This window comes from Pecten maximus, chromosome 14 (assembly GCF_902652985.1).
Source record: "Pecten maximus chromosome 14, xPecMax1.1, whole genome shotgun sequence".
NCBI lineage: Eukaryota > Metazoa > Mollusca > Bivalvia > Pectinida > Pectinidae > Pecten > Pecten maximus.
This window is the reverse complement of record NC_047028.1, coordinates 2,248,056-2,272,240: the sequence shown is the minus strand read 5'-3', so window position 1 is coordinate 2,272,240 and position 24,185 is coordinate 2,248,056. Positions and strand designations below refer to the sequence as shown.

Sequence of the window (24,185 nt, the reverse complement as noted above, 5' to 3'; positions counted from 1 at the left end):
CAGTGAAATCTACTGGGTACCTCACAATTCACAGTGAAATGTACTGGGGTACCTCACAATTCACAGTAAAATCTACTGGGGTACCTCACAATTCACAGTAAAATCTACTGGGGTACCTCACAATTCACAGTGAAATCTACTGGGGTACCTCACAATTTACAGTGAAATCTACTGGGGTACCTCATAATTCACAGTGAAATCTACTGGGGTACCTCACAATTCACAGTAAAATCTACTATCATTATATTCAAACAAAATTTTGGATAGGTTAATCACCTAAGACACTTCCATCTATCTTGAATCTACTACATAGGTCTTGAGAAGAAGATTTTTGTAATTTGACTCACTCTGACCAATATTAGCGCTGCCAATCAGCCCTGGGGTGTTATAGGTGATGGCGTGTTACAGAGGACCATAAAATTAATATATTTGTTACAATAGACCAAAAAATGGAGTCAGTAAGCTTCGATTCACATTTCAAAGAGGTTTTAATTGTATAATTAAACGCAACACTCAGTTAGATGGAAGTTTTTGTCTTTTACTAAAGCTTGACTGTTGATTCTGAATACATGGATACCATTTGAATCAATCAGAAAAAAAATGTATTCTGGGTATAACAGGACATGTTCTAGCTCAGTATTCAGATCAAAGTCTCAAGTTTCTGCAATTGTATCTATTTATTCTAAAGAAAAATCTCCTGTTATAATTTTATCATTGAAATCTAAATCAAAGGATGAAATCAATCAAGAAAGGAAAATATCATCTTTGTATATTTCATTTTTTGCATATGATTTAATTTCTTATACATATTTTTGATAATAAAAAAGAGTAGGGTGAGTATATTCCAGTAAATTCTAACTCTGAATACAAAGTTGGATATAAAGGTAATATTTTAGTCCTAGATATGCAAAATTCTGAATTACTCTTTTCAAAATACAAGGATATTTTTATTGCTTTGAAGATGTTATAACAAAAATGAGCAATAAATGGTCAATTAAGATCAAATAGCTATAATTTTCAAAGTTTGGAAATGTGCGGTGTAAAACGCATGTAAATATACATGTGGAAAGGGCAGCATATGAAAAAGTCCATTTATATATAATTTACTTCCTATTTTCCTATTATTGAAAAATATGTTGGAGCCATGTAAACACCTGTTTCTTACACTTACGACCTTGATGATAACATACACAAATGTACAAATTATAAAAAGAGACGATACGATATGATTAGCTTTCTACATTAACCCTGCTGTGAATGTATACTGTCTAGTTAAACAGTACCTGGTTACAATGTATAAAACAAGTGATTGTGATAACAATGGGAACATAACACAATAGGTGTCAAACAGGGAGATAACTCTATGATTCCGTAAAACAATTCTGTGAAGTGTCAAACAAGGAAATCATTTAATGATTATGTAAAACAATTCAGTGAAGATTCAAACAGGGAGATAACTCTATGATTCCGTAAAACAATTCTGTGAAGTGTCGAACAAGGAAATCATATTATGATTATGTAAAACAATTCTGTGAAGAGTCAAGCAGGGAGATAACTCTATGATTCCGTAAAATAATTCTGTGAAGATTCAAACAGGGAGATAACTGTATGATTACATAAAACAATTCTGTGCATTTAGATTAGTTGCCATGAAAAAATAGATTTTAGTCTGAATTAATTAATGAGGTTGTTTCTGCATCAGAATTATACTATTTTAATTGAGCATGTAGCATTCTGCATAAATTATAGACATACTTACACATCTAACCAAGTATAGTTACCGACTGGGTTTACGTTCTGGAAATAGCAGGGAATACTTTCCCATGTATAACTGTATTTTTTCAGGTTAAATGGAAATTCTGCTGCTCAAAATGTTCCTCTAATATTCATGATTTTTCCCCATCTTGTGCAGCTTACTTTTTAAGTACAGACCATAATGCAGTATGAATAAACTTTTCTTTAGCGGGGTAATTTTTTTAACAATATACCTGTAGCATTAATGGTAATGCATAATACAGTACTCATACATTTTAAAATTCATTTTAATATTCATACAAAATAAAACTTAACATCTGAAAATGAAATCTATACGCAAACAGGACGGTAGTGCAGCGGTCTAATTATCGCGGAGGTATGTTAAGGTTTGGGGACGTGCTTCAGACCACAAACTGCAGACAACTTACGGCCTGAGTTTAAAAAGGCAACAGCTGCCCCAACTTTTTGTACCGCTGACAAGAGCGGGATGTTCTCTGGTACTTCTGGTGGACCTTAAAAACCCATTTATTACGATTTGTACTTATGATCATGGTAATGTAAACCGATGTATGATGAAATGCTGGCTTTAATGACAATTGACTGACATCAGTATAACAGGTAGGAGATTGATTGGTGTATATCCCATGATTACTATCATTACTGATGTATAGAGCATTGATATAATTATCGTATTTCTAGATAATAGTGTTCCCGTCTAAATGTTAAGATCACCTCTATTTCACACACACAAGCACACTATGACTATAAACTAAATATCACACAAATAAAAAGCAATCTGAAAATAAATTCTAAGCTAAAACACATGTCAGCAACCTAAAGGTTTTAGAGATATATAAGCCGTGTGTGTTAGATCGCAGCAGAAACGGTGCTGCCTTGCCTCTCCTTCCACGCCCACCATTAGACCTGGTCAGGCCGCCTCGCCCTTTGTTAGTCTGAGCTAGACTGCCCCGCCCACTGTTAGTCTGGGCTAGACCGCCCCGCCCACTGTTAGTCTCGCTAACCCAACTGTCAACGTTAGCACTCGACTTGTTTCTACCTGATGTCCATGACATACTGGCACTGAAAACTCCTCCTAGGGTCAAAGGTCAAAGCATGTTAACTATCATAATAGATCTCTAACATATCTATGGTTACATATATTTTAGTAGGGATAATATCATAGCAAAGAATTATGTAAGAAATCTATATACTTCTGTAATCAGCAAAATATCTATAAACAGCTATGGATTGTCAATAATGACAAAGAAAAAAAGAAAAAAAAAAGAAGAAGCATTTCTGGTAAAAAAAGGATACACTTGATAATAAAAGAGTACAGACTTAGTAAGTAGTAAAACGAGAATAGGGTAACAGGTTATATCAGGGGAGATAACTAGCTTAGAGGAATCATATCAACAGCTCAAAATAAAACACAAAGTAAACACACTGTCCAGCTGATAGTATATAGCTTGTACATTTATATAACTGGTCTTCATCCAACAAAAAATATCTAAAAAAAACTCAAAAAAAACAAGGAAAACAAAGGAAATATAAGGAAATCCTAGCATAAGTTATAAGAAATGAAAATAATTGAATGAAAAGTAGGTCCTATATGTTAAAATTAACAAATTTCATGTAGAAGTGGCCAAGAATAGATATGGGTATGGAGAGTTACCATATCATGGAGCTTGATTAACAAAGAGACATTCTAGCCTAAAATAGCCACAACCCATTATTTGATGGGTTTCCCCACAGACATCAGTGTAGCAATACGTACCTCCAATTCGGATACATTCCTCTTTGTGGCGTGCGTTCCAAGCCTTCAGTTTACACGCCTTACTACAGTAATACACTTCCTTACACCTCGTACATGCAGACAACCGCATGCCTACTGAACGACCACACTCGTAACAGTATTTGAAAATAGGCTTCCTGTAACGAAGAAATTGAATACAATATTGATGTCTGGTATACAAAATGATCACATAATGAGAACCCTATAATGATAAAAGTCTGTGAAAGGAAGAATCTACATAACATGGTAAGAAATCTAAGTATGTATTCAACATCTGAACGTAGTAAACTCTATAAGCCTTGTCTATATTATAATTTGCATTTGTCTATACATTTTGTATCATAATAAGTATTTCTCTATATTATAATTTGTATTTTTCTATATTATAATTTGTTTTTACTGCAAATGTCTTTTCAATATGAAAACTTTTATTTTCATATTAGAATACTTCACACTGATAAACAACAGATAAGTTAGTCATATGACAAAGGCATTTACCTGGCTTCATCATTTAAACTGATCGTTAAAAACACCAACTGAATATACAGCTACCACTAATTAGAGTGTCAATCTCATTTAATGTTCCATCAAAAATGGATAAACTCAGGAATTGAAATTAAAACCTGTTAATGTGTTAAACACCAATTAATTTTAACTTTAAAAACATTCCTCACCCACAAATTATGGAGGTTTATCCATGTAAACCGTTTACCCCTCTCTTTATATTGGGAGAATCGTCTCCCTCAATTGTCACTCCAAATTGTTATATTTGATTTCTGCATATTATTAAAAACCTTATGTCCAAATTGAAGTTGAATTAGTTCATATGACACCACAATATTGTCAAATAGAGCATTGTTTTTTTTGTGTTTTTTTTTTTGTATAATATATAAGCTGCTTACTTATATAAAGGTCTTGAAGACAATGCTAATTTTTACCACAATCTTCCTCTCCATTTCCGATTAAAACAATGTGGAGGTCTAGAAATTTAATTCACTATCAGATCTATAAAACATTGAACCAGGCTAAACTCAACATAAACTGTTAATCAAGTTAACTTTCTTTTTCCTTGAAAATCAAAATTTAATTTCACAATTACATTTTGTATTCATCGTTACAAGTGATTCAATAATTTAGTTTGGATGCCCTGATGTTTTCATTCTACAGCTAGGTTCAAAGATAAAGAATAATATACATTATATCACTTAACATTTTTCTGGCATTTGTATTTAACTGAAAGGTCTAGCTCTACAGTAACTGGCCTGGAAATAAATTTTAATGTCCAGTTAAAATCATATAAAAACAATGAAATTACTCAATATTAAATAATGAACACATTTAAAATATCAAAGGTATGAATGATATAACGTTATATAATATTTGAGGGTGTAAAATCTTTTTTTTTTTTTTTTGTATACAACAGTCACATAGATATTACACAACCATCCTCCTTTTTTTCTGACCGGCTATAGCGCAGATGGTAAAAATACAAATTCTCAAAAATTCTCATTTTACAAATCTACAAGTACTGGAAATGAAAGGAAAAAAAATATGTCATAAACGAACGCCAAACAACACTTCTCCACCGAAACCAACGCCAAACAGCACTTCCCCACCAATAACCAGACACTATTTACATATACCTCCTGTTATATATTTTGAATTAAAAGAAAAAAGATGATCTTGTAAACAAAACACAAATCATTCACACATATAAATACTATCCATTACACTTGTCTTGTCAACCTCTTTTCTGGCAATTATTTGGTTAATATTCAAAAGAACTTTTATAAAATAATCTTTGTGAATTAGGCTATTCACAAGTGGAATGGACAGTAACATGGAATACCTAGCATAAAACTTCACTTCAAATCATATCACAGGAATTAGGTATGTTTGTATCTCACTATTATATCACAGGAATTAGGTTTGTTGTATCTCACTATTATATCACAGGAATTAGGTATGTTTGTATCTCACTATAATATCACAGGAATTAGGTATGTTTGTATCTCACTATTATATCACAGGAATTAGGTATGTCTGTATCTCACTATTATATCATATCACAGGAATTAGGTATGTTTGTATCTCACTATTATATCACAGGAATTAGGTATGTTTGTATCTCACTATTATATCACAGGAATTAGGTATGTTTGTATCTCACTATTATATCACAGGAATTAGGTATGTTTGTATCTCACTATTATATCACAGGAATTAGGTATGTTGTATCTCACTATTATATCACAGGAATTAGGTATGTTTGTATCTCACTATTATATCATATCACAGGAATTAGGTATGTTTGTATCTCACTATCATATCATATCACAGGAATTAGGTATGTTTGTATCTCACTATTATATCACAGGAATTAGTTATGTTTGTATCTCATTATTATATCACAGGAATTAGGTATGTTTGTATCTCACTATTATATCACAGGAATTAGGTATGTTTGTATCTCACTATTATATCACAGGAATTAGGTATGTCTGTATCTCACTATTATATCACAGGAATTAGGTATGTTTGTATCTCACTATTATATCATATCACAGGAATTAGGTATGTTTGTATCTCACTATTATATCACAGGAATTAGGTATGTTTGTATCTCACTATTATATCACAGGAATTAGGTATGTTTGTATCTCACTATTATATCACAGGAATTAGGTATGTTTGTATCTCACTATTATATCACAGGAATTAGGTATGTTTGTATCTCACTATTATATCACAGGAATTAGGTACGTTTGTATCTCACTATTATATCACAGGAATTAGGTACGTTTGTATCTCACTATTATATCACAGGAATTAGTTATGTTTGTATCTCACTATTATATCATATCACAGGAATTAGGTATGTTTGTATCTCACTATTATATCACAGGAATTAGGTATGTTTGTATCTCACTATTATATCACAGGAATTAGGTATGTTTGTATCTCACTATTATATCATATCACAGGAATTAGGTATGTTTGTATCTCACTATTATATCACAGGAATTAGGTATGTTTGTATCTCACTATTATATCATATCACAGGAATTAGGTATGTTTGTATCTCACTATTATATCACAGGAATTAGGTATGTTTGTATCTCACTATCATATCACAGGAATTAGGTATGTTTGTATCTCACTATTATATCACAGGAATTAGGTATATTTGTATCTCACTATTATATCACAGGAATTAGGTATGTTTGTATCTCACTATTATATCACAGGAATTAGGTATGTTTGTATCTCACTATTATATCACAGGAATTAGGTATGTTTGTATCTCACTATTATATTATATCACAGGAATTAGGTATGTTTGTATCACACTATTATATCACAGGAATTAGGTACGTTTGTATCCCACTATTATATCACAGGAATTAGGTATGTTTGTATGTCACTATCATATCACAGGAATTAGGTATGTTTGTATCTCACTATTATATTATATCACAGGAATTAGGTATGTTTGTATCTCACTATTATATCACAGGAATTAGGTATGTCTGTATCTCACTATTATATTATATCACAGGAATTACATGTAGGTATGTTTGTATCTCACTATTATATCACAGGAATTAGGTATGTTTGTATCTATCTCACTATTATATCACAGGAATTAGGTATGTTTGTATCTCACTATTATATCACAGGAATTAGGTATGTTTGTATCTCACTATTATATCACAGGAATTAGGTATGTCTGTATCTAACTATTATATCACAGGAATTAGGTATGTTTGTATCTCACTATTATATCACAGGAATTAGGTATGTCTGTATCTCACTATCATATCACAGGAATTAGGTATGTTTGTATCTCACTATTATATCACAGGAATTAGGTATGTTTGTATCTCACTATTATATCACAGGAATCAGGTATGTTTGTATCTCACTATTATATCACAGGAATTAGGTATGTCTGTATCACACTATTATATCACAGGAATTAGGTATGTCTGTATCTCACTATCATATCACAGGAATTAGGTATGTCTGTATCTAACTATTATATCACAGGTATGTTTGTATCTCACTATTATATCACAGGAATTAGGTATGTTTGTATCTCACTATTATATCACAGGAATTAGGTATGTCTGTATCTCACTATCATATCACAGGAATTAGGTATGTCTGTATCTAACTATTATATCACAGGAATTAGGTATGTTTGTATCTCACTATTATATCACAGGAATTAGGTATGTTTGTATCTCACTATTATATCACAGGAATTAGGTATGTCTGTATCTCACTATTATATCACAGGAATTAGGTATGTCTGTATCTCACTATTATATCACAGGAATGAGGTATGTGTGTATCTCACTATTATATCACAGGAATTAGGTATGTTTGTATCTCACTATTATATTATATCACAGGAATTAGGTATGTTTGTATCTCACTATTATATCACAGGAATTAGGTATGTCTGTATCTCACAATATCTTGTAAGATTACTTTTCCTGATTAATATATCATATACATTGTATCTATTGTAATTATCATTGAAGTTATTGGCACAAAACACAAAACTATTGTTCCGTGAAATTCAATATTGGTTAAGGTGGTCTTAGTCACATTAATATTAATTAAATCTATTCATGTGGGACAGATATCAGGTGGTGGTCAGTATTAGCTATAAAACTTTCATTGGAAAGGTTAGTTATTAGTGCTGGTCCAACACACACAGTTACAAAGATGTGTAGAGGTACGTGCAGTGGACTCCAGTGAAAGGAGCTCTGTAGAGAGCTGGTTGAACCGTGCAAGTGGTGAATAAATTCAAGACTGGAAGACAATAAAAATAATCTACATCACTATGTCATCTACAGTTTAATGACCATGAGATCTTACTAAAATCAATAAAACTCAGACACCTCGAGAAAATAGCAGGTTAAACTAACTGGTAAGATTGATAAGATTTTTCAAAATTTCATTAATAATCTGAGATGTTCTGAAGATACTTTTTAATCTCATACTTCAGAAATATTATTTGAAAAATTCTTCATTGGTTTATAATTAATCTGTCATTATTTTTAAAAATGAAACAGTTTCATTAAATAACCTGGCAGATTGTTTGTTTAAAGCTTATAACTTCAAAATTTGAAGATTTTCTAATTGATACTGAAAAGATTCAAGGAATGATGTATTGATGATATCAATTATCTTCGAAAACCCATACAATAGAAATTTAACAATATTAATCAATGGGGCTGAATTATATATACATATTAAAACCACAATCATCTATGATACCTATACAAAACAAAAAAAGTCTACTCAACAGAAAAACTATAAAACAAAAATATTCTACTTAATAGAAAAATTACAAAACAAAAATGTTCTACTTAATAGAAAAATTACAAAACAAAAATATACATCAATGAAAGTACTATAGTTAAGTATTCAAAATGAAATTTTTAGTTCATAAATATAACAGAAAGAAAAACTACCCAAGGAAAAAGATGACTGAATATGGCCCACAGAACTGTCTATACAGAAGTACTAGCCAATTCACTACAGGATCTATAGAACGTGTTCTGTAAGTAAGTATCGTCCATACTAGGGGAGATAACTACATTAAAGATGACTAGTTTTCAAACCTGACATTGTCGGTTTTATTTGTTTTTCTGAAGTAAGATTTTGTTGACCTAGACCTTCGTTGTTTGTCAGATGAGGTGCTAAAAAATGTTACAGATGAAATAATTAAACGGATATGTGGAACAATGTGGAAACAACGGAGACAAACATTCCGGGGGCCAGGGGAGGTAACTGTTACCTTTGATGTGACCTTCTTTGTAGATGTAAATTGAAAATGAATTTAACATAGAAATTTTGAATTGAAAATAAATTTAACATAGAAATTTTAAATTGAAAATAAATTAAAGACAGCAATTTTAAATTGAAAATAAATTTAACAAAGAAATTTTCAAATTATCTTTTTATAGAAATTTTGATTTAAGAGTTGTTGATCATAAATCATGAATGATTCTTAAGTAACATTATAAACAGGAACGTTTTTATAAAGGAAAGTAAATAGTACTATAACATAAAAATTACAGTAAATTATATACACTTGAAAATGTTCTGAATATATCTATTAACAAATAATTAACTTGTGAACTACAACTAAACAAGAGATAAATCATAGATTTTTCTTAGTTTTTAAAAGGAAGAAGCAAATTATGATCCAATAGCATGATGTGCTAACTCTCTTAATTTCTAATCATAATCAGTATAATATTGAATATATACATGTACTAACTTCAAGGTCTCAGCATTTAGTGTCTTAATTACTTCTCGTGGAAAGCGTGAGAGAAAATTCAAATTAAGTTATTGTGCAAATTAAATATTAAGTTTTTTAACTTGAATTCATTGCTTAAAATCCAAATCTGTTGAATATGAAATATATGCTACTATAAAAATTACCTGGAGGGTAAAGTTCCAGGATCTCGTTCGGGAAATCCTCGGCCTATGATGGCGCCTTCCTTTGTGGTGGCATCAAACGTAACCTTGCTCTCACCACCAGGGTCACCTCGTAGAGACTTTGGACGTCGCGAATCTGAGGGAAGATCGGCTCCCGCACCAACATAAACAAAGTTTGGACTGGGACTGCGACCTGCAGTAATAAGACAAATAATAAAAAAAGGAATTCTCATTTTTACCGACGTCTTTATATGTAAGATTTAATATTGTCTTCTCCTTAAAGAGTTTAAATGAATAATATCAGAAATCTTTCTTTATTGACGATTTTAGAACTCTTCAAAACTTCTTAACCAGATTTGTTGAGATGTACAGGACGGATGCGAACACTATACTAGCTTGGTGGGACGTACAAATATAGGCATTTTACTGAAGTCTGTGATTTGTGGTTTTATTGCCCTGAGAACAGCCAGGGTCATTTTGACGTAGTGTCTCCTTGTAGTAGTGACTACCTCACTGAACAACATGCAGGAAGAATTTGCATTCCATCCAGATTAATTAGGTTAAAGTCACTGTCTTTCCCAGGGACAGCACAGACTGGTCTGTTTCTCAGCTTCCCAACAAACACAAACTGACATGGGTGGGGAGCGTCAGAACATCCACCTCAGATCATCACCCGAGGTTACATGGCGCTCTAAATGAGTGAGATATTGTGGCTCCTTTGAAGCCAGTGAAGTACAGAAAAGAGATTTATGTCAAATCATTTTAATAGGAAGGGACCTAATTCACCTTTTGACAAAAAAAAAAACAAACAAACAAAACAGCTATTGACATACCAATGCTATATTTTTATTTTGATACAAGTGCTAACTTTAATTTTGATTTGGAAAAGTGATGAAAATATCTTTGCCCTTCAGAAAAAAAACAGAAAGACATACACTTTGTTTCCAGTACACCTCCAAATAATTTTGTTGTTGATGCATAAGAAAGTGTTTTCCCTCCTCACAAAGAAAGTTGGTAAGTATGGTAATAATTCCTGGATTAGCCTTGATCACACAAAACTTACTCCTTTTGCCCAAACTAATTTCATCCTCAAGTCGACGCCTTTCGCGTTCCACTGCTTTGGTGCGCAGGATGTCTCCTATATGACCAAGCAGCTTACGACGGGCATTGTACGTTTCTCGCTCAGCATGCGTCAGTGCGTGGTAAGGCATATGTGCAATACGACGATCCTAAAGTTGTGATTGATAAAAATTGTGATTTTAACAAAAAAAATAAAATCATAAATATTAATCATGCAACTTATTCATCATCATTGAAGAGAATGAATTAGAAAAGAACGACTTTTTTAATCATGCAGAAATAAAACTGTGGTAAAGAGCAAGTGGTTGATGTTTGGTTTGGGGTTTCTGAGTGTGATGTGGTTAAAATAATACACAATCTGTTATAAAACATTGACAAGTATTAACAGGAAAGATGATCAAATTCAATTCTCAACAAGATGTCATACTGTAAATGTGGGTATTTTCGCGGGAGGTTAATTTCACACTTTTGATATGTAAACTATATGCATTGGGGTAATTTTCTAGATCGATCCATAAATCGTTTGTAGTTCGAGATTACGCAAATTGATTTAAAATAATACGCCTGGGAGAAATTTTCATGATCAAAAAGACTTCATGTAATTAGCGTAAATTTCTCCCCTCAGGTAAATCCATGTTTACAGTACATATAAATGTATAATCTTGATTATATGCAGTATTTAAGTAAGTATGTCTTATTAATTCCACCTCGGTCTAATTATATACTGACAGGGGTAATTCTACCTCAGTCTAATTATATACTGACTGGGGGGTAATTCCACCTCGGTCTAATTATATACTGACAGGGGTAATTCCACCTCAGTCTAATTATATACTGACAGGGGTAATTCCACCTCGGTCTAATTATATACTGACTGGGGGGTAATTCCACCTCGGTCTAATTATATACTGACAGGGGTAATTCCACCTCGGTCTAATTATATACTGGTCAGGGGTAATTCCACCTCGGTCTAATTATATACTGACTGGGGGGTAATTCCACCTCGGTCTAATTATATATTGGTCAGGGGTAATTCTACCTCGGTCTAATTATATATTGGTCAAGGGTAATTCTACCTCGGTCTAATTATATATTGGTCAGGGGTAATTCTACCTCTGACAACAGGATAGATATTTTGATACTATCAATGACAATTTTTCAACTAATTAGAAAAAGTTCTTTAAAGGTCAAACAGTCACACACAGAAATCTTCTAACCTAGCTGTGAGGGATATCCCTTCAACATTTTAACATAATTAGCTCAGTTTATTTAATTTTTAGTACCAACTCATATTTTGTCACTGAACTATAAAAATATTTCACGGGTTAAAAGATCATAAAGGATTGTAAGAGAACGTAACAGTGAGGTTGGTAGGGAACGTGAGTAGCCTCTGATACACACAACAATCGTACCTGGTTAAACATGTAGTAGGCGTAGTCCACAGCTGTACCGATCACACGTTTAGGGCCGATAGGTATAGGAGCTAGAATGTTAGCACCCGCCCGCACCAGCTTGTCAATCTGTTAAATGAAATACAACTTGAATATAGAAAAGCACTGATGCACAGCTGATTCCAATTTTGTCAATTGTTTTTCAATTTCACATCCTAATTACTTTGAAGTATAGGGTTGTAATAATAATAATAATAATAATAATAATATCTTTTATTTAACCAGGGTAACATATTTAGACAATGTCTAGTTTACAACATGGCCCTGCAAATAATGGAACATAATTGTACATGTAAAGCCAATGCCAATGTAGTTTGTTGGTGGATCGACAGGTTCTTCGCATTTCACCTGGATACCCGAAGGTATGTAGGATATTGATAAAATAATCTGAATTAACTAAATTGTTTCATTTTTTTCTTCATTATCTGCCAAATAAAACATATAACTTGATAGATAAGGTTTCAAGGTAGGTGATATTGCGGTACCAATTAGCTGTACATGTACATACCAGTTGTAAACGTCCATTTATCTGACGCCGATGTTCGTACTCTGTGGATGTGGCCGCACAGAGGGCGCTACCAACTCCATGGGTCAGACCGAGACTTGTATCCGCACCAAAGAGAATCAATTCATCTAAAGCCTGTACAAAAATAAATTTTAAATGTTTTAATTTAAAAAGGAGGATACTTGTGATAATATCGCATATTTGGTTTAAACTTAATCAAAGTATCAATCACTTATGAAATATATTTAAAAACATCATTGATCAATTTAAATGGAGATAATTTATCAGTATCTTGTAAGAACAATAATGTGTGTAAAGAAATTCAGTCACATTCTCAGTGATTTATCATATAACATACAAACACCAATCATACTCACACAGTACATGTGTATTTAGTTTTTCTCAACTAATGATGCAAGTGAAATATAATTTGTTTTTTACTTCCATTATTCCGTAAGTGATCATAACAATAAACTAAACCAACACAAATGAAGCCTCACAGCTTTTATCATACTTTTAATCATCAAAACAAATGGCTTGATCTGAACCTACCAAGTCATTCCCACAGGCTATAGTGAGGGCTATAGGTGAAAAGCCGTTACACGTGAGGTTAGGATTGGCTTTATGTTCCAGAAGTAGTCGTGTCACACGACAGGCAACCTGTGTAACACAATAATTAAATATTATATAGATTCAAAACACCGTGTCACACGACAGGCAACCTGTGTAACACAATAATTAAATATTATATAGATTCAAAACGCCGTGTCACACGACAGGCAACCTGTGTAACACAATAATTAAATATTATATAGATTCAAAACACTAGATTCACCCAGTCATGTTTTTGTATATGGTAATAAATGGGCTGTTTATTTAAGAAACTTTTACTCTATCATTATAAGTACCGTCCAAATCACTGCATATTTACCTAAACAATCTTTAGAAAAACATTTAAATTTTTTTTCCCTTAATCGGAGGAATAGATCTTAATATTGACTGTGCTGATTTTCAGTTTTGACCAGGTGAAATGCAGTTATACACATATTGAAATGTTCTGATTTATGTGATCTATGAAAACATGTTTTCCCAGTTTGGTACACCCCCCCCCCCCCCCCCCCTCTTTTTATTGATTTACATGACTGCTGACCAAAGGAAGTAACAATTACTGTTTGTTTTGTTGACTTTTATCATGTACCCCAATAAACCAACCTTGTAGTTGTCATCACGCGCACATGCTATCTGTAGGGGTGTGCGCCCTCCCAGGAGGGCCAGACTGTGTGGTAAGATGGCGTCCTTACTCCACTCATCCTCCTAAAACAAAAATCAATATAACATTGTTAATTATTTTTGTTGATTCTTATATTTACTGAGTTTTGTCATCATTTAAGAAGTTGTGTAATGTTATCCTACATGTATCCTCCTTATATCCATACCCACAATAATTTAAGGTCGTCCAAAACTGACATAGTATAACTATATCCTAAGTGTATTTAAATTCTTCATATTTGATAACATTTTCTTTTTTAACTTTCAGGTTCACTATTTTATATTGGATTTAATGTCAGGTATCAACTACACCTGTAGGTCAGAATTATTTACATGCTTCAGACCAAATTCCTGTAACTACTTAAAATAGAACTTTTAACATTTGGAATTCCAAGTTCTACACCGTGTTAAACCAGATTCATTCATTTAAACACTGGATAGAAATAATAACCCAATATAAAATTTGCAAGGGGATTCGTTTGTTTGAGATTTTTTAATTAGCTTTCATTAAGTTTGAGATTTTTTAATTAACTTTCATTAAGTTTGAGATTTTTTAATCAACTTTCACTAAGTTTAGGATTTTTCAATTAACTTTCATTAAGTTTGAGATTTTTTAATCAACTTTCATTAAGTTTAAGATTTTTCAATTAACTTTCATTAAGACTGTGATATTTCAATAAACTTTCAGTAGGTTTTATATTTTTTGATTAAGGTTCATTAAGGAAACAAAACATGTTACCAGATTTTTGTTGAGGAAGGAGTCGTCTTCAGCAGCCCTAACATCGGGGTCAGCCAGCGCGTTGAGGAGGAGTTCCGTTATAAGTACCCCTTCCTCGCCTGGGATTCCAGCAGCAATGTGTAATGGAGCCAGACCTCCTTTCTATAAAACAGATCAATTCTTAAAGATAAGGAAAATGGTCCCTTATTTTACAATACCATTAAGATAAGGAAAATGGTCCCTTATTTTACAATACCATTAAGATAAGGAAAATGGTCCCTTATTTTACAATACCATCCTTGAAGTATTAACTTCTCAACAGAAAAATGGTTATTTTACCAAAATGAGGCTCATTCCTTGAAACAAATAAATGTTTATAAACAAGCCATCTTAATGAACATGTATGGAATTACTATGAAAATATTAAAATAATTACATGTAAAATTTTCAATAGGAATCAATTTTAGAATATACATATATACAGTAATTCAACATGTTTATAATGAATTTCATTAGATGAGGGTAAATGCTAAAAAACATTTGGTAAATATCGTCAAATGGCAACTAAAATGGAGAAGCTACATGTACATCTGCTTTAAATCTTGATAAAATTATCAATAAAATCAAAGAAGTTATACACTAATGTCATGAAAAAATGCAATATTTTTGAAGAAACCCATCAACCTTCCATCACCTGATGTGAAATATGAAGAAGATATTTTCTGTGCTGTGTAACTTTATCTAAATCCCATCTCCATCTATCTCAGACTCAGTCATGTTCGACTAACACGTGATTGTAATCTTCCCGAGTAAAATATCATACCTGTGTTTCTGGTAATGATAAGTACATCATGTACAGGTGTACATATTACTACACTAAGCCTTTGGTAAGGTAGGACATCTCTCTGACAAGAAATGGTCTTTTTTTATAATTTAATGTAATATTTGTTGTCTAGTCTTACCAATTTTTTATCAAAAACTTCAAAAGATATTAATCTTAAAAATTATTTTTTTAAATTCCAAATGTTGAGTAAGTAGATGAAGCATCAGATGATCCAGTCTCTATATACAACTGTAAGTCAAAATTAATTCTGAATTAATTGATTGAAATATACTTTGGTCTTATCTAAATACCTAAAAACTTGCAAGGCAGTTTTTTTCTCCATTTTCTATTCAATTGTAAAGCAGGTATCATCGAGTTGATCAGAAACACAAATACAGTGTACATATTTATTTTCTGGACCTAAAATTGTTTCCTACAGGAATCGGATTGAAAATTAAAACATTATTTTTTCTCTTCATTATACAGTAAATCCTTACCAAACTTCCTCAATTTGTCCAGTAAAACATTCTTTAAATTTTTGTGTTGAAATATTAAATAAAGATTACAAAATTATGATAAAACAGAAAATAGAACATTAAATTATTCTGGAGCTAAAAGCAACTGTTGGGAAATGGACGAACGTGATATTAAGGATTTCACTGTGACATATAAAGTGACAGCAAAGCTTCGCTGTAACAGTGATATTCCTATGGCAGGTATGTGGGATTTCTAATGTGACTACATGTTTATCCTGATCTTTCTGCTATCTATAGTCTCCGGGAACACAACAGTAGATCACTTACATTTCACTGACTACAACGTTAAATTACTGTTCTAAATAAGGCCTTATCTATATCACCTACACAACAAATTCAAACATGTCGTTCCAACGTATAGTGTATTTCTGTTAAGAATCTGTTACTTAGGACTCACAGTCACCTTAAAGTACTTTCACATGTTTACTGACAAATTGAAATTAAATACATAATTTAAAGAAAAAGAGAGAGACAAGCATAATTTCCATTTCTTGGACGATGTATATTATTGATTACTGTTTCCCTCACTATATTGAGATCTAAGACAAAGGGAGCTTGTATATTATTGATTACTGTTTCCCTCACTATATTGAGATCTAAGAGTGGACAAAGGGAGCTTGTATATTATAATCAGGATTTCTTTCCTTTTAGTACAATTTTTTTAGATGTTACATGCGAAATATAAATGATCTGTTAGAGTAGTGATCTGTACATACAAGGATGACAATACAAGACAATAAAAAAATACTATCTATATATAATATTATTATAATGACTCTGTTTAATGTTCTAGGGCACACACTGATTTATCTGATACAAGTACTGTGGATATCAGTGATTTATCTGATAAAGTACTGTGAATATCAGTGATTTATCTGATAAAGTACTGTGGATATCAGTGATTTATCTGATAAAGTACTGTGGATATCAGTGATTTATCTGACACAAGTACTGTATATATCAGTGATTTATCTGACACACAAGTACTGTGGATATCAGTGATTTATCTGATAAAGTACTGTGGATATCAGTGATTTATCTGATAAAGTACTGTGGATATCAGTGATTTATCTGATACAGGTACTGTGTATATCACTGATTTATCTGATACAAGTATTGTGGATATCAGTAATTTATCTGACACAAGTACTGTGGATATCAGTAATTTATCTGACACAAGTACTGTGGATATCAGTGATTTATCTGATACAAGTACTGTGGATATCAGTGATTTATCTGACACAAGTACTGTGGATATCAGTGATTTATCTGATACAGGTACTGTGGATATCAGTGATTTATCTGATACAGGTACTGTGGATATCACTGATTTATCTGATACAAGTATTGTGGATATCAGTAATTTATCTGACACCAGTACTGTGGATATCAGTGATTTATCTGATAAAAATACTGTAGATATCAGTGATTTATCTGATACAAGTACTGTGGATATCAGTGATTTATCTGATACAAGTACTGTGGATATCAGTTATTTATCTGATACAGGTACTGTGGATATCAGTGATTTATCTGACACATCAGTACTGTGATTATCAGTGATTTATCTGATAAAAATACTGTAGATATCAGTGATTTATCTGATACAAGTACTGTGGATATAAGTGATTTATCTGATACAAGTACTGTGGATATCAGTGATTTATCTGACACCAGTACTGTGGATATCAGTGATTTATCTGATACAGGTACTGTGGATATCAGTGATTTATCTGATAAAGTACTGTGGATATCAGTGATTTATCTGACACAAGTACTGTAGATATCAGTGATTTATCTGATACAGGTACTGTGGATATCAGTGATTTATCTGACACCAGTACTGTGGATATCAGTGATTTATCTGATAGAAGTACTGTGGATGTCAGTGATTTATCTGACATACAAGTACTGTGGATATCAGTGATTTATCTGATAAAGTACTGTGGATATCAGTGATTTATCTGACACAAGTACTGTAGATATCAGTGATTTATCTGACACAAGTACTGTGGATATCAGTGATTTATCTGATAAAGTACTGTGGATATCAGTGATTTATCTGACACACAAGTACTGTGGATATCAGTGATTTATCTGACACAAGTACTGTGGATATCAGTGATTTATCTGATAAAGTACTGTGGATATCAGTGATTTATCTGACACAAGTACTGTGGATATCAGTGATTTATCTGATACAAGTACTGTGGATATCAGTGATTTATCTGATACAAGTACTGTGGATATCAGTGATTTATCTGACACAAGAATTGTGGATATCAGTGATTTATCTGATACAGGTACTGTGGATATCAGTGATTTATCTGACACATAAATACTGTGGATATCAGTGATTTATCTGATACAAGTACTGTAGATATCAGTGATTTATCTGACACAAGTACTGTGGATGTCAGTGATTTATCTGATAAAGTACTGTGGATATCAGTAGTGATCAAGTTGTGATTTTTACATTATTTTTGTTTTTTAACTGAGTTAAGATTTTCCAGATAAATGTGCATATATTGTAAAGAAATTGGATTTTCTATGTTTGTGCTTCGACTACAGAGAATTTCCAGATACAAGTATGAATAAATAAAGTCTATATTTGGATCTGAACTAAAATGAACAGTATTTTACCAAATATGTAAAAAGTAGTCATCTAACCCCTTCACTATTTTCAGATAAAAAAAATATACAAATGTAACAAATAACCATAATGAACTTTTTTCCTTTTTATATCTGTAACGATTTGTCAGTACCAACATGATATTTTGTAAACTGTAACATTTATTGAGACATATGACAAACACATATTAGTCCTATGAGAGGTGACCGACTAAAAACTCCAGTTAAATGTCCTTTTAAATATACTGAAATAAGATCATTCTAATTCAACAGGACAATTTTTGTCATTAAAAGAGACTTCCTGATATCAAATCAGTATTATCATTAGTAACATTTTAACCAATCCCTGTCTACAGAATACCACTTTACCAGTACAGAGTTCCATAATATACCAGAATTACCATATTTACCAGACAATTATCATGTTAAATTTGTTACATAATCCATATTTACCAGACAATTATCATGTTAAATTTGCTACATCATTCCATATTTACCAGAGAATTGTTACAACAGAAAACCATTTAACCACAAATTACAAAATTTTGCAATCACTCTAAAATTTTAACCATAGAAATTACCCCATATACTGAATGTCCAATTAAACTACCACATAAAAGTTTTTTACTTTTTAAAATATATACTAAAATCATATTTTTATGTGATTAATTACATAAATAGATCTTATTATAATAATTAAGATTACACGTTAAATTTTAAATGCTGGGTACCCTAGCTAGCCACTACACCATTATCCTGTAAAACTGTCCCACAATATTTTGAAAGTCATTGATAAATAAACTATAATGAATCATGCAGTATAACACCGTTTACCAATAAGGTTTATAGTAACTAATATCTCTAAAGAAAGAAATAAAAAAAACGGATCAAAAAACACGAAGGGAACAAGAAAAGTGAGACTCCTAGATAATGTACCGTCGTATCCTGGCCATTAATCAGTATTTTGAGCTGTGGAACAAATGAAATCAATCAAAGATCACATCAATCAGGCTCTATAGGGTCAGAAAAATGCAGAATGTCAAATGATAGTAAAAGTAATATTTCTTATAAATCACAAAATAATAACATGCTTAAATACAAACTACATGTATTGTATTGTAATATGATTTCAAATCTGGTCTGAAAAGATTCTTCATCAATTCTAATTTCAATAGGTAATACAACTGTAGGCTTTTCTTTAAGAGGTGATAATTTTTTCTTTAAATTTCAAAGAGAAAGTTAAAGCTCAGAATAGGAAGAATGAAGATAGAAGTAGCAATCTACTGTATTTCTCCTGCATTAATTAAGCCAGACAGCAATGACTGATTCAATTCCTCACTGTTTCATTTGATACATGTCCGTAACAAACAGGTATGGTTGACAGATTAAATGATGTTAAAACTAAATCATTTGGAAGCTAGATAGTCAAGATTATTGAAAGTGTTGCACTTTGGAAATATTTAATTTTTATGAAATACTACACAGGAACAATTCATACACATAAGGTAAAATAAAAGTATTAAAGAATATTGATATAAACATTTACTGGCCAACATGACTTTGATAAAGAGAGAGTTAAAATTGTGACCAATGGAGGCAAAATACATCCTAGCAAAAAAAAAACAACGAATTTTTCAGTGAATCATGAACCTATCTGAAGATATTAACAATTGAAATAAAGGTACATCAAATTTTATAAGCTGTTAACAATAACAAAATATGTATGTGTTCTGGAACTGTTGTATTCGTGTTAGAAATAAAGAAAATCATCATTACATTGTATTTGTGAGTAACGGAGGCTGTATGATTATCCTCCATGCCTTTACCTCTTTAGGAAGGGTGATAGCTGTTGAAGCGCCCTTCATTAGAAGTGTTTTCACAACCTCAACGTCTGCTGACTTGATGGCGAAGAAGAGCACGGGCATCGGAACACTAGAGGCATTAGGGTCAGCCCCACGCTTCAGCAGCAGATCCATGGTAATCTTCATCCTCTCCTTCCTGAAGTACATCATGATGGTTAGAATAGGGTTTCAAATCGGACAAGTCAGTAACTCTCCTAGACTGAACTTTCTTGTAAATTAAGGATGTGGAATTTTGAATATTTGTCACAATTATCTTGTTTTATTGATACAGATATACAAATATAGCAGATCTGGTTCAGACATCTTAACATGTCACAGCCACATAATCCTCTCAGAAAAAACTCCAAACGCTAGGATAACACATCCTTCCCCATATTACAAAAAAAATGGTTTTTACATATAATTTAATGGAAAAGTTTTCTAACAAAACACATAAGAAAACAAATAAAACGACTGTACAAGCAAGATAAAAGCAAATATTTTCTTTTTTTTTAAATACTTAAAATGTCCTCAGGAATATCCACGAAATACAGGAAAACCTGACAGTATATTATCATTTCTGCAATATTTATCTACAATAATCCTCATGATGTTTAAATTTATATCAGAACACCTTATTCCTGTTCCAAATTGATTCAGATATTACAGACATTAAAATGTACCACTTACTCATTCTTTAGATATATAACAGACATTAAAATGTACCACTTACTCATTCTTTAGATATTACAGACATTGAAATGTACCACTTACTCATTCTTACAAACAGCTAGATGTCTCACAGTACCAAGCTCCATACTATTGTGTGACCTTCGACCTCCCACTATCTTCTCATTGGTCGATAGCTGTGTGGCACACCGCTCAACAAGCTGATCTGACACCTGGATCTCGTAGTCGTGCAGTGTTGCAGTTGACTCGAACTCTGCTTCATCAGGTTTTTCCTCCCGAGCACTGCCAGGTTCTTCACTATCCACCTTCTCCTGTGACGGACGAGACAGGGACTTGGCCTCCTCTGTTGGGTCCATAATTCTCACCTGTTCATTAAAGTCAATTCAAACACAAATAAAAATGACGTAACAATATCTTTTTTGAATTACAGGCATCATATGATACCTGATGACTATTCATAGGAAAATAAAATTGATTCAGAAATATTTCATAAAAAAAAAAAAAAAAATGAAAAGTTTCAACATAATAATGTCTATATTAATAAGATTATTTCATATTGCATTTTGGAATAAAAAGCAAAAATTTAAATCTCGATATAGACATATATATATATAATTGTATTTGCAGCTTAAAGCTTTCAGAATGGCAAATATTTTAGATATATAAAAAAATTCAATCTAACAAAACAATTTATTTAAATTTCAAACACCATGTTTTTTCAGATAGATATTTTACTTGAACTAAACAGACCAGTAAGGATGTTACAAAATGATCCCCACCTGAGGTTTCGAAGGACTGCCCATACTCTGGTTGCTGTCTGTCTGTGGAAAACCACTGTCCACGCTAGTGTTGCTCTGATTGGCCGCGGCTGGTTTGGGTTTGGCAATAATACCTGGCTGGCTTGGTTTTGTAACTGCGTTACTCTGTTTTCTGTTTAAAATACCTTTAGGTTTTGTGGAAACTTTCTTATCTTTAGATTCCTGTACAGGAGGAGGACGTTCTAAATATCGCTCTGCGATGTTGTAGAGAAAACCATCCACAGGGTAAAAGAAAATGGTGCCTGCAGACAGCGCTGAACACCCTTCATCATTTAACTTGTTAACATCAGCTCCATGATTTAATAGGCAGTTTATCACATCCATATGCCAGTTTACCTACAAATGAAAAAAAGAACATATCAACAAGAATTTATTCAGCAAGTTTATATGTACTGATTTCTATAATAAATATTAAAACTCTGTTATTTCAAAGAGCAAGGCAGAACATAATCAGGAAAAATGGATAACATGAAAATTATGGTCAATTTTATGATTTCATTCCTAAAATAACTACCTTCTTATATCCGTTTCAAAGTTTAAGTGAAACCACAAAGAAATAAACCAAACAAAAAAAAATAAAACAACCTGTAGATGGATTCCCTTATAGAATCAACAGCTCAGTCTTTAAATGATAACTTCTTCAGACACTTTACATCAACACTCTGAATGAACATGTCTCAAAGTATCTTATTGACTCACTTAAATAAAATATATAACACAATGATGTAAACATATGATAACTGAAATAAGAAGTACATGCCAACATTGGAGCCCCCATAAGTATATGCCAACATAGGGAGCCCCCAAAAGTATATGGCAACATTAGGAGCCCCCATAAGTATATGCCAACATAGGGAGCCCCCATAAGTATATGACAACATTGGGAGCCCCCAAAAGTATATGGCAACATTGGGAGCCCCCAACAAGTACATGCCAACATAGGGAGCCCCCATATGTACATGCCAACATTGGGAGCCCCCAAAAGTATATGGCAACATTAGGAGCCCCCATAAGTATATGACAACATAGGGAGCCCCCATAAGTATATGCCAACATTGGAGCCCCTATAAGCATATAACAACAGGAGCCCCCATATGTACATGCCAACATTGGGAGCCCCCAAAAGTATATGGCAACATTAGGAGCCCCCATAAGTATATGCCAACATAGGGAGCCCCCATAAGTATATGCCAACATTGGAGCCCCTATAAGCATATAACAACAGGAGCCCCCAGAAGTACATGCCAACATTGGGAGCCCCCAAAAGTATATGGCAACATTAGGAGCCCCCATAAGTATATGGCAACATTAGGAGCCCCCATAAGTATATGCCAACATTGGGAGCCCCCAAAAGTATATGCCAACATTGGCGCCCCTATAAGCATATAACAGGAGCCCCCAGAAGTACATGCCAACATTGGGAGCCCCCAAAAGTATATGGCAACATTAGGAGCCCCCATAAGTATATGCCAACATTGGGAGCCCCCAAAAGTATATGCCAACATTGGAGCCCCTATAAGCATATAACAACAGGAGCCCCCAGAAGTACATGCCAACATTGGGAGCCCCAAAAGTATATGCCAACATTGGGAGCCTCCAACAAGTACATGCCAATATTGGAAGCCCCCATAAGTATATGACAACATTGGAAGCCCCATAAGTATATGACAACATTGGGAGGCCCCATAAGTTCATGCCAACATTGGGAGCCCCCATAAGTACATGCCAATATTGGAAGCCCTATAAGTACATGCCAATATTGGAAGCCCATAGAATAGCATGCCTCCATTGGAAGCCCCAGCAGTACATGCTCC

At 32.7% G+C, this 24,185-nt stretch overlaps 1 protein-coding gene across 10 annotated transcripts in view; it reads right to left on the bottom strand.

The window, feature by feature from the left end:
• Positions 1–24,185, bottom strand: part of LOC117341963 (ankyrin repeat and MYND domain-containing protein 1-like) — a 52,455-nt gene that overhangs the window by 17,084 nt on the left and 11,186 nt on the right. For 3 of the 10 annotated variants that reach the window (XM_033903851.1, XM_033903861.1, XM_033903852.1), the window contains exons 6-19: positions 22,333–22,707; positions 21,638–21,918; positions 20,849–21,020; positions 19,959–19,991; positions 15,054–15,194; positions 14,258–14,359; positions 13,598–13,705; positions 13,049–13,180; positions 12,502–12,609; positions 11,073–11,238; positions 10,013–10,202; positions 9,187–9,264; positions 3,530–3,684; positions 2,184–2,267 (exon numbers count right to left, since the gene is read on the bottom strand). In XM_033903851.1, the coding sequence (XP_033759742.1) occupies positions 2,184–2,267; positions 3,530–3,684; positions 9,187–9,264; positions 10,013–10,202; positions 11,073–11,238; positions 12,502–12,609; positions 13,049–13,180; positions 13,598–13,705; positions 14,258–14,359; positions 15,054–15,194; positions 19,959–19,991; positions 20,849–21,020; positions 21,638–21,918; positions 22,333–22,707 (2,125 nt within the window). The other 7 variants (XM_033903854.1, XM_033903855.1, XM_033903856.1 and 4 more) reach the window with 7 other exon arrangements.